Source organism: Numenius arquata, chromosome 6, assembly GCF_964106895.1.
Source record: "Numenius arquata chromosome 6, bNumArq3.hap1.1, whole genome shotgun sequence".
NCBI lineage: Eukaryota > Metazoa > Chordata > Aves > Charadriiformes > Scolopacidae > Numenius > Numenius arquata.
In genome coordinates, this window is record NC_133581.1 from 8,088,515 (window position 1) to 8,101,895 (window position 13,381).

The 13,381-nt window shown below is 36.2% G+C and overlaps 1 protein-coding gene across 1 annotated transcript in view; it reads right to left on the reverse strand.

The window, feature by feature from the left end:
- WDR25 (WD repeat domain 25) overlaps nt 1-13,381 on the reverse strand; it is a 63,305-nt gene that overhangs the window by 12,976 nt on the left and 36,948 nt on the right. The window contains exon 3 of the mRNA XM_074149503.1: nt 5,765-5,895. Coding sequence (XP_074005604.1) covers nt 5,765-5,895 — 131 coding nt within the window. The remainder of the gene's footprint in view (nt 1-5,764; nt 5,896-13,381) is intronic.

A 13,381-nucleotide genomic window follows, 5' to 3' on the forward strand; every position in this document is an offset into this window, starting at 1 on the left:
AGCTTAGAAATCCAAATTAAAAAGAAAAATAAATTCGCTGTAGTCATACTTTCTTTTGGAACACAATAAAGGCTTCATTGCTGAGCTAAAGGATACAAGTCTCAATCCTTTGTTCTCTTTGGTATTTCAAGGAATATTAAGATTTCAGGCAGATAAGTGGTTGGAACGTATATTATCTCCTGTCTGAAAGCTAATGTAGATCAGCCAAAACAGAGAGCGACTGTGTAATTCAACTGAGCATTTGAATAAATTCTTCCACAGCTCAGAGAAAGGAAATACTTCTAAAATACATAACTACTTGAAGGTCTCAGTGTTATTGCACAACTCTTTTTACAGACTTTTTTACAAGGCTTTTCTAGGTTCAGCACTGAGGTCCAAAGATCCCATGGGGGCTGTTCAATATGATGCTCTCTCCTCAGTCAACACTGCAGAGATCTCTTTTTTTAAACTTAGCAGCTCACTTCCAAGTTTTCTGGTCTTTTCATAAAGTCTCTATAAACATTCTCCAAATGTTTCATAAATTTAATCAGTTATACCGCAATATAAGATCTCCAGAATAATCTCTTCACCGGAGAGACAAAACTGGGTTTAACACACACAGAAAGAAATACCACTATAATAAATCTCTACATGCTATTCAACTGCCTCTTATTCTTTCTTTTTTTTTCAGGCTTTGATTATTTGTCTCTGTAATTTTGAGATGCCTGTATCCTTTACATTTCACTGAGCAGTTAACAAGCTGTTCCATCCATTCATTTCTCTGAAGTATATTGCTTAGCTTTATCTTGAAGATTTTAACTCCCATATTGTTCTTTCATTCTTTATCTTTCTCAGTACCCAATGCTACATTTGAATTCATTTTGCTTATTTGCTCAACAGAACAGGGATAACAATACATGTCTTTCAACATTCCTCCTTTTTTTTTTTTATATCTGCCTTTCTGATTAATAGCCTACTGTACATGTCAATGTTTTAGTAGCTGAAAGGCTGCCTCAAACCTATATTCATACATTTTTTCTGGGACTTAGAAATCAAATTTTTATACCACATTCAATACATAAATATTAGTAATTTATGCTCATAAATTTATGTTCTTGATAAAAACTAGTTGCCCATCAAAATCAAAGCAAGATTTGGAAAAATCTAATTTGGAAAAATACCACTATCAGCTATTCTGTGTCATTTTCCATCAGCAGAAAGCACCAATGTGGCACGCTGGCATAAAGCGGCCCATTTCAACCACTGCAGATGTATGGGTAATTGGACAATATTTTTGTTATTAGTCATTCTCTCTATCTCTGTGATGCTTTGCTCTGTATTTCCACCAAAAAATTACCTCATTTCCTGATATATTTATCATTTTGCCTCACATAGTTAAATTTAAGATGTACAAGCGGAGAGCCTGTTAAAGCACAGGAATACATCTAACGAATGACCTCTGAAATTGAATTACCAGCAAATGCTGATATTGAGTTTTCAATGTGCAACGAGTAACAAGATTCAAGCTCTTGATTTAGGGTGCTCAATCTATTGACAAAATATGCTGCAAAGTCTGAAAAGGCTATCAGGAGTATGATGATGGGTACAAAAAGAATCATTAGTTCACCCACACATCGTTCCAAGCTGAATGACAGGTGAACACACTTGAAAAACAGGCAAAACAGGAAAATCTTGTAATGAATTAGGATGAAAGCACTCGAAAGATATTAAGGTTGTTTGCATCAAAACTGAAACAAAGTGGCAAGAGGCCTCAGACATCTATTTCAGTTAAGAGCAAATGGCACTTGTTAGAAAAGGATAAATTTCAAAATATTGGCCAGGACACTTTATCCAGCCTTGAATACGGCCATAACTTTGTAAGATGGAAAAGATTGAAAGCATGCTTAGTTTATCTTGGGAATAAAGTTAACAATATAAGCTGAAAGCAGGAATACCTGAAGAATCCATTGAAATCCCCCAAGCTAGGGAGAATCAGACATGAGATACTGACGATGTTGATGATTCATGCCTAACCAACATACCATTCTATGGCTGACAGTTTGAAATGGAACTACATTATTTTGCAGTAATGATGCATAGGTGATACTTGCCATTCTGCAAGAAGCAGCCATAAACAGTCAAATCAGATGTTTATGTTTTTTCCCTTTTCTCCACTCAGCTATGACCTTCCATATGCACTCAGTACACACATAACAGTGCTTAAAATTTTAAAACTAATACAAATATACGTGTCTAACACTACACCCATCACTGAGCTACAGCTACCTCAGATGGGAAAAAAAATTATCAAAGGATAATAGAAACTCTCTCTCCCCCTTTTGGAAATGTTTCAGAGTGAGTAAACCACACTGCTGCTTTAGACAAACACAGTACATACAAAATAATGGTTTTCAAATGAGCAAACATGTCAAACAAACAAAAAAGGATCAATATCTGTTACCAGGCTAAACCCAAGCCTTCCACTTTCTAAGGTGATTAGACTCTGCTCGTTATTGAAATTAATATTCCTCATGCACTACTTAATTGGCTAGTTTTCCAACTGATGAAGTTCTATATTAATATAATTGTTTCCTAATGAACAATGCATGTAACAGCTTCTAAAAATTTCCAGAGAGAACCCAGAACAGGATCTGTGCAAAAGAAACAGGCTGGGGTTTTTCTTTTACCAAGCCTAGAACCTTTCCTATTTTACCTGTCAGAATACACATTCAATCAACGGTGAGACAACGGCAGTGTGGGTTCCCCAGTGATCAACAGCTCTTAAGGCAGGTTCCAAGGCTGAAGCTTCAGCATTGCAAAATGAGCGTGTGGTTAGTTATTGAGATAAAAATGCATTATTCTTCTAGTCTCATTTTTGCTGTATATAGCATCCTGGCCACAGAAAGCACTGCCTTTTGAGGAATTGTGTCATAAAATGAGATCAAAGGAGCTGTGACATACTGTACACAACAACAATGCTCTCAGTCAAAAAGAAAAAAATCATAAGGTAAAAATCATAAGTACCCTCTATTTCAGTAACAGTATTAATAGTGGACAGAGGATGAGCCATGGAAAGACAAATACCCCCACTGTAGCCATTTGAAAAAGGCACCATACCTAGATCAGTAAGCAAGGAGGCAAAAAAACCCACAGTAGTAAAGCATAAAGATAAAACCCAAAAGTTTGAATCTCATAAAAATAATATATTCTCTAATTAGCAGAAAACATGAGGGCTGTTTTAGACTGAATGTACAGTGAAATTAATAATATGTTAAGTATTCATGTTTCACTTCTACATAGACATAAATGGCTTTTAGGGTGTCTGTCCTCTGGAAATGAATCATAGATGTTGTCACCTAAAGTGTTCGCTACTGGCTCTGCACACTGACACACACACATCATCCCCTGCAACCTACACAAAAGTGATCTCAAGCATAACTATTGTTTCTTTCAGCTGCGCAATGGTAAATGAAAACTGCAGTCTTCCTCCTCGATTTTGCCAGATGTAGTTTACAGATATAAAATATACCAGAAGATTATCTCAAACCAGGGTACTGGCAGTTTTATCAGAATTACAGAAGATATTAATGGGTGGGCTAATAAAAAAACAACCCTCATTCAAGTATAACCCTTGAACTGTAAATATCCATTGTAAATGAATCTTCTATTTCCTTGAAACTATAGTGCCTTCACCATTATCAATATTTTAGATTGTCTCCTACCATTTATGCAAGATTTCTAACCATATTCCTCCATAGCTGTATCCAACAGTGAGTTACCTTTCAGACGGGCACATTTTTGCAACATGCCATTTTGGTTATTTTTACTATAGAACAGAATTAGTTATAATTTTCCATCTGTAGAGACTGGGCACCTTTGACATATCCAAGCTGGAGGTATGGCCATATTTGGCATTAACATGCTCATCAATCACAGTTGATTTCAAATCTAGAGAAAAATCATCTTGGAGATAGTCACTCAAAGACATACTCAAGTGTAAAATCCATCATAAAGCAACTATAGGGGGTGAAAGAAAGAATGGCTCTGGCTTTCTACATATATAACTACAATATCATTTACAGGAAAGCTTATTACACCAAGTCAGAAAATCTCGGAAAGAATGTTTTGTCACCTACGTCTGCCATCTTCTCCTTGACTAGGATCAAATATCTCAAATTTGACACTACAGACAACAATCTTTAAGTCTTAAAAGATGATACTCAGTTAGTTCCTGAAGCACTTTTTAAAGGAAGTTCACCCTACCATGACATACAATGGCTTCTCTATGTTAAAAAGGACGGCTAAGTGTTCAATTACAGACTGCACCTCCTCCCCTCAGTTAAGGTCTACTGTTAGGAGAACCTCAAGAGAGCACAATGGTATTCTCTACTTCATTTCCATGCCACGAAATCACTGACCCTGCTGTTCAGGAGAGAAGACTTCTATTAGTCTTCCTTCTCCAGCACCCTGCCAGAAAAAAAAAGATGTTTTTTTCTACAGTAAATATACAGAGTTACCTCTGATTATCTGGAATGAATACCCTTTGAACTGGTACTATTTACGATTTGTGTCGTATATATTTTCATGCTCTGTAAGTTGCCCACACTAAAGACAGTACAACAAAATCACTTATTGACAACGCTAGAGTACTGTTTACCAGTGTGAGGCAGGGGGAGGGAAGGAAGAGTTACTATGGAAAATCTCATCACTTCAAAAAAAGTTACATAGGTACTCTTTATCATAAGTATTTACAATTTTTGCAATCTAAAACTGGAATCACCTTCCTTCATAGAACCATGCTTTGAGTATCTCTTCATATGCTTATCAAGGAAAACTAGCCACCATACAAACAAGATGGATGAAATAAATCCCATCAGACTTCATAGAAGGGTTTTCGTGCTGACAACGTAACTCTGAAACTCGCAGTAAATTTATCTTCACAGCAGCCTCAGACTTAGCATTCTTGATATGCATTTAGTAATGTTTTTCTTGTAAGAATTTATTAATGTGACAGAAGCCTGAGGAATAGATCCTACACCTTAGTCTATTCTTAGCACACCAAAGTCAGAGACAGAGTTTGGATAAGCAATCATCTTTTTCAGATCCCTTCTGTCACCCTCAAGAGCAAACAGATGGCTAACTACAATGAGTAGGATCTACCCACATAGAAGATCAAAGGAAAACAAAGAACTACTCACTTTACAGTCACTGCTGCTCTTTGAGCTGTTCTGTGCCTGAGGATGTCAGCTTGCCTTACACTCCCACTGGCAGATTACAGGACTGGTCTTACCTGAGCTCTGACTGGCAGCTGGGAACACACCATTCTGCATGGCTCAGGATAAAGTAGAGGCAGAGACTGTACATGCCTCCCTGTGCTCTTTCACAAATGTAAAAATTACTCCAGGATTCTACACAAAAGGTGCAGGAACACACACCCTGACCCACACCTAAGAGCTTGAAGACCAAGTCACCTGTACTGCTTCCTAGTACATAACTGCCTTTTTCACAGTCCTGAGGTGAGCTATTGACTTTACTTAATTCAATTATATGCTATTCATATTTACATAAACCAAAACCCCCATATTTTTTGCGCACAATGTTCCTCTTTGTGCTTCAAAAACATTACAGAGGTAGCAACAAATGGCAACACAATCAATGAGAAATGCAAAATACTTCAGAATAACATTTCATCAAAAGACCAGTACCTCTAGCAGCTTAGAAATGTACAGCTCGTCCAACCTGGGAAATATCCTAAAAGAAAAAGAGAAAAAAAGTTTTCCATTACCTTCGAAGTCCTTACATCCCAAGCTTTAACTTCCGGGCTGAAACCTCCACAAATGAAAATATTTGACTCTGTAGGGTGGAACTTCAGTGCGCTGATCCTAAATTCATTTTTGCTGCTAAATATCTGCTTCCCTAAAATAAAGTGAGAAGTGGAGATTAAAATTTGAGCGGAAAATGAAATATGTTATTCATTCCAACCTAGTTTCAAAAAAATCAAGGTTGTCAAAGGTGAGTATGTTTATATTAACACATTTCAAGTATCTGGGGATACTCTGATTTACTGAAACTACAAAATTGAACTTGCTAATTTCTATCTATGTAAAATTGCTCCTGCTCATGGGCCTCTACACTACTGAATGCTTCCTAGTGAGAGGAGAGAACAAGTGGTTTCTCACATTAAGAAAAGGAGCTCCACCAAGGTCCCAGTTCAGTCAACATGCAGGATTATATCTACAAAACTAATGGCTGAATGTTTCCCTAGAGAGTAGCCATAGTCTTTCTTTCAAAGGGATAAAAGTAACCAGAACAAAACATTATATGTACAGGAATACCGCATCTCAAACTATACCACAACTCTTGACTTGTTTTTTTATCTTTCTGTGAGGGTAGGAGTGAAACTTCTTCTTGAAAACAGGAAATAATTTGCATACCATGGAGGCAATATGAAAGCAATAGCTGTTCCCATGGATACACCGTTCCCAACAGTTAATTGTGTACACCAATCTCCGCAGGATCCTGTGGTTAGTATCAATTGGATTGTCGGCACTTTCAAAGGCAACAGAATTCAGCTAGGTTAATTTATAGGACTTTTTCACAGTCCGCTGCTTCCTTTCATGCTAAGAAATTCATGATATTAATGTATATTCACTGAAATATCATTTTTGGAACAGCAGCATGGAATAAGATAAATACATTTACTTGGTTTCACAATTTCAACTGTACTTTATATTCTACATATCACATATAAAGATCTACATTAAATAAAGTTACTGCTTTAAGCCACAGTGAAGAAGGCACTGCAGAAGTCAAAAAGAACCCTTAAAATACTATGACAAAAGCCTCTTAAAATATTCATTAATCTACATTTTCGGCAAGTGAAAGTTGTCTTAAGATAGACTTTCTTAACTGAAAATACTTTGAGATAAAAACATTAGTGATGGGTGCAAATACTTACTGTGAGGCGAACAATTCAGAAAAACATACGTATAGATTTTTTTTTATGCTTATTTTATGATTTGGAGCAAATTTATTTGATTTTGTCATCAGTTCCATTTTCCCCATCTGCTGAACTCAACTTATACAGTCAAGCAGCTAAGACTTGTCAAATTATTTATTTATTCACTTTAAAGAAAAGAAGAGAGATTTTACTTCATCATGTGCTCTTCAAGCTAGCAGGGTCAGGGAAAATGGATTGCAGGGAGCGAAGGAAGAGGTGAGTGCTGTTTTATGTGAAAACAGGTTTTTGTAGTTGTTTTTGTTCTTTTTTAATGGTTTCTCCACTCATTACCCATGCAAGATCTAAAGGGCCTTTCTGTCACTACTGAGCAAAAGATTTAATGTATTCCATAAGTTCCTTCCCCAGAGAAAAAAAGTCACAAGGGCAGCAGAAGCCCCCCCCTACGAGTCATATGCAACAGTGACCATCTCTCACCATGGGAGCTTTCAGTACCCCAACAGCTACAGAAGCAAAAAAAGACTCCATGGGGAAGGAAGAAAGTATCAAAATCATCAGTTATAGGAGTAACAAGATATTGGACTCATGTACACCACTACCAGGCATCATTTGCAGGCTTTAGAAAAGCATCCACAGCACTTGAGAAAAATACTGAATTTCCCCATGGAGCCTCACTAGTCAGTTTGTTCCCAAGGAATTTGGTTCCTACTAGTACCTAGTTTAATAAACACTCTGTGAGCAAGATTTTAATGGTACTGCAGCCTGAAATTAGCAAAACTGCAGCCTACCTGTACTATTCCTGACAAACAGGTTCACAAAGTGTGCATCAAGGCATAGTTCTTCATAAAGTGTATTGTCTAAATGGCATTAAATACATACATAAGTGATCCAGTGGAACTCATCATCTAACCTTCCAACAAACATTAATTGTTTAACTGACTTTACTGAGACCTGTTTTTACTTCCACAAGACTTCTGAAAACTGCTTCTTCTATAATGCATACATTTCTCTTGCCGTTGCGCTCTCCACAAGCACTCTAGCCTAAGAGATGAGAAAGCAGGTGAGACAATCAAAAAAGATGTGCACTAAATTCAAGACACAGTTAATCTACTAACTACAAGACCTGTTACTTTTTCCACAGAAAGAAGATTGATTTAACATAATTTGTTATTACTTAGTCCATCTTTCAATCTCATCCCCAGCTACTTCCAAGTAACTCAATCATTTGCTCACTATTTTCTCCAGAAACTAAAGTTCTCTAATTCCCTACTTCATCTCCTCCTGTTTTAAGAAGCGAGTACTGCGTTTGCCATTTTCTTGTCTTCTAGAGTCTGCAATTCATCCAAAAACTCTCCTAGTACTGAGATCATTACAGTGTAATTCTATGAATTCTGCATTTTAATGTAATACTAAATTGAATTAATGCAAACAACTGGAGCATCTCATTCACCTGTACACTCTTTAACCCCTTCCTTTTCCTATCTTAACCTGTTTGATGCAGATATTAACCACGCTAGTTTTTTGACTGGTCTGAGGAGCAATCAGGAGACACTAATCTTAAAATTTCAGGCTCTCCAATTAATACTTTGAAATACAACTCTCTCTCATTCTCTCACTCCCCCGGGTGAAACTGAATCAAATGTCTCTTTTTGGAAGCTTAGTAAACAGTGTTCTGAAGAGTCTGCTGTTATTAGATGCATATATGAATTTCATTCTACTCTCATGTCACAGAAAATAAGAAACAGGCTGGAATGGGGAAAAAAAAGAGCATGGAAAGCAAAGAACCAGCAGGCAACATATTCAAAAGAGGAGGATTGCAACAGTACAGCAAGGAAATTCTCCTATTGCTAGAACTGAAATTTCTGCACAATACACAGAACCTAAATCGGACTGCTTGCCATACAAACATGCCCGAACCCAGCAAAATGAACTTTCCTAACACTTATATGCATACATCCCTTAAACTCTTCCCTTTTAAGCATTAGGACTGCAGGGCTGAAGTGCTGAGGCCCATTTTCTACACAACTGTGAAACCTCTATCAACAGACATCTTTCAGAACCTCAGAAACTTAGGAAAGATACCCACCTGAGAGATGAACAGATCACTCTGGGAGATGATGTGAGGCAAAATAGCTCACGTAATTCAGTGCGTTAAAACAATGAATTCAACTCTGAGCCCCTTTCCACACTCTCTAGTGTGTTTTACTACTATGAGCAGAATTTGCTGTTTCCCACGCTGTAACCACGCTGCGACAGAACCTAGCCCCATGCTTGGGAAATCCAGCTTCAGTGTTTGCTTGAGATCCTGCTCCAACTTTCTGGCAGTCGGTATTTACAGTTATGTATATTTTTGTCTACAATTACTCAGTTTATTTAACATTAAACACATTCAACTTTTCAGGCCTTATTTTACATATTGCAAATATGAGCAGAAGACTCCTTTATCCATAATAGAGTACAATGGGTGTAAATCAGCAAGCTTGTATGCACTTCTATTGTGTATATATTTATTGTATTTTAGTTCCTAAAGGCAGCATAACAAAGACTCAACCAAGTCATAGGCTGTAGAAAATTACATCTTCTGAAAATCTATTTGGCTAATTGAGGGAAAATCCATACCACGTATCATTTTCCTGTATGGGAGGTCGCTATACCAAAGCAGAAAGCAAATGTTTCTCTCAATCTTTAATTTTCACAATTTCAGTAACAATATCCACTACATCTTTACAGTGCGTTTTATATTCTGAAGGTGCTTTAATTCAATTCTTCATTCATTAAAAGCTCACCAGTAACACACACAGTATGAAAAAAAAAAATCTTTAAAAACATCTTGAACATATGCTTCTGCTCCTTTATGCTGCAGCCTACTGTGAAACTGCTCAACTATGAAATCAGATATTTTAAAGGCTATTTAACATTGTGAATTTTTCACAGAACACCAGCACAGTTATTGAGCACAGGATGCTTCTGTAACCGTGTTTAGTGGTCCTGAGGTTCACACCTCTACCTACATAATCCAAAAACATTCACTTCCTCACACTAATTTGTAAAGAAAAGTGAAGCCTAAAACTTACAAGGACATGAGAGTAATCTTGGTAAGCAGAACGGATTTCCCTTCTGTATTTACAAAAAGACATAAAACAATATATTTAAAAAAAAAATCTCATTGCAGTGGCAATCTCTCTCACGCAGAATAGTGAGAAGAAAATTAGATTGATCAGACATAATTTCTTCTTAACAAACCAATGTTGGCTGTTACTTGTCCGTTTTATCTTGGCACGCTTACAAATTGCTTTATTATTTTTCCAAACTTATACTGCCAATATGTGTTTCCAAATTTTTTCCCCTACCTAGTCACAAGTTTCTGGCATGCAAAGGTGCTAGAAATGTTAAATCATTTTATGTTTTACCCTTTAAAATGTTGCCAAAATAAATATTTTTCTCTCTTCTTATTGCAAGGACTTCACATTAGTGAGTATAAAAAGTAAAATGCTGTTACCTCCTAGCTGGAGAGTGGCCACTAAACTATGTTCAACACATTACTTAAAACTGCTGAATTTTGTGGGGAATCTTAAGACCTCATATCAAAGATGCCTGTACGTATTTAAAATAAAAAAAAAATTAAAAATAGAAAAATCAATCAACTGGATATTTTTCTGAGGTGTCACAAAAAACCTTACATGCACATTCAAACAACGTACTGTCTACATTGTACTGGGAGAGAAGGTGACGAATAGCAGAAGAAAGTCACAGCTCTCCTGAGGTGACATTTATGTATAAGCACTAAAACTCCTGTGTGAACAAATGGAATTACATTAACATAAATAATCTCATATCTATAGAACTACCGAATTCTAATATAAAGGAAAATGTAGAAAAGCAAGTTTGAAGCATCCTCTTGGAGATACAGAATGTTCCATTAAGAAACTCTCAAAATACTGTAAAATAAAATAGGTTTAAAAAGATTTATGTGACCACAATATATATTTATATAACTGTCCTTCAAAACCAACAGCTTAATTTCAATATCCTAGTCATGATAATGCTAAAAGTTTAAAAATAATGGGGAATTTAAATTTGCCATTATGAATCTGAGGAAGTTATATTTGAAATCATGCTCAATCCATGAACTAAAATACAACTGCAGCATTTGGCAACACAGGAAGTGTGCCAAAATTTCTTGGAAGATTCCCTCTGTCATAATATTAAAGAAATGAAAAGTATCTACAATATGCAAATAGTTCCAACCCAGCCAATGTTCTGCCTATGCTATTGTACCAATTCATTTGTGACTAATGAAAAAACCACTGATGAATAAAACATATATTTCAAAATAAAATAGTTATAAATAAATTTTAAAAATACAATTACCCTTCTAAAGTTGGTGGAGCATCTCCATCACATCTGGACGTAACAGAAGTTAAATGTCAAATGTACTTGACCTAGAACTGTTTTAAAAGCAATTTTTTTTTTAAGTACTCTCTGAATACACCACTACTTACTGGTCTGTAAATAACAAAGCGGCTGAACTATCACTAGTAAAAATGACTGCAAGTGTGGTGTTAGTAGAGATGAAAAAAAACAGGGAGTCTCACTTGTTCAAACTGTTGCATTGTTACATTTGTGAAACATTTCAAAAAGCTTTATTTTTACAAAGAAATAACGTATACGAAATACAACAATAAAATAAAAAAATTACCCAGTAATCTTTACAGGCAGCTCAGCTGCAATTTTTGGATCTATTAAAATTTATGAAACCCCATGTTGCAGTACTAGACTTGTCTCATGCAAACGGTAGCCACAAAACCACTCACGTGAATGACGCATGAATAACCTTGCGTTTCATAAACATTTTATGCATATTTTGGATCAGATATACTCTGAATGCATACAACAATTTTCAAGAAAACCATATTTGTGGAAGTCTTAACTTGACATCCTGGTGTTAGGCCAATGGATGACCCTTTAAAATAATAAATAAATAAATCTATAAAAAATGAATTTAGAAAAAGGCGGCTTGTACAACAGTATCTGTTTTCACCAAACCAGGACAAGTGAGCTTCTTGTACCCCAATCACTTGAATTCTTCTCTTTCCCCGTTCTTCAACATAGCATCAACAAATCATGTAGGTTGGACCTCCAGGGGTCATCTAGCCCAAACCTGTTTCAAAGTAGGTGCAGCTGCAGCAGGTTACTTAGGGCCTGTCCACTGAAGTTCTGAGTATCTCCAAGTATAGAGACTCCACAGCCTCTCTGGACAACCTATTTTAGTGTTTGAGCCAAAAGATTTTCCCGTGTTCCTACATTTGTTCTTTGTCTCTCATCCTTTCACTGTGCACCTCTGAGAAGATCCTGTCATCATCTTCTCTGTGTAGTAGGTAAACACTTGCTAATCTGGCCTGGGACAAAGTTGACCTCTGCTGCAAGAGAACACTCCTGATTCATATTCAGCACCGGGACCCCCAGGTATTTTTCTGCAAAGCTGCTTTCTAGCCAGTTTACCACCAGCCTGTTCTGTTGTATGGGATTACTTCATTCCAGATGCAGGACTTCCTATTTGTGTTTGTTGAACTTCATGGGGCTCCTATCAGCCCATTTTTCCTGTTTGCAGCATCTTAGATCTTCTTTTTATAAGAACTTTCATTAAATACACTTGACAAAGGGAAGAGGTTTGATGGTGTAAAACTGCAGGATAAGATTTCATAGATGTGGCTTCTACCCTTGCCAGCAACAAGAAAAATTCTGCTTTGTGATTAATGAGATTTCAGTGTTTGCTTCTATTCTGATGTTGTTCAAATCATAAAGATTAAAAGAAAAAAAAAAAAAAAAAAGAAAAGAAAGAAATTACCCTAGAAAATGCAACATCCCAAGTTAAGTCCAAGCTTAGAAACAAAATTTCCTGGAGAATTTATTCTAGCACTGTTTGTTACAACAATGCTGGCACATTCCTTTGAAGAATCTCATAACTAGATGTCATCAGACCCAGAACAAACAATTAGCTAGACTACAGTTTTGATTTAATAGGGCAGAAACTATGTTCCTAAAAGAAAACCAACCCAAAATGACAAAAAAATCCCAACTGAGCAGCTCAATACCACACATGTACTAAACTGTATTTGTAACCTTCCCTAAACTTTTAAAAGTAATTCTCTTCAGACTGTTAGGGTTTTTTTGGTGAAGGACACGTACCAATTTTTAAAACACATGTAATATATAAAATCTATACTGACAACAAAGACAAGAAAGATTAAACTTTAGCAAAAATTACTAGAAAAGTGTTGAACCAGAACAACACACGAGACAAGAGCACAGAGCCTTAAAGACAGTATTATTATTTATAAAATCCCACCAGCATGCATTTACGGCATTTAAACACACGGGTAGTTAGTTCAGTCTAGCAATGGAAAGTAATTAACACCAAAGTCTAAAAAAGTATCTAAAAGT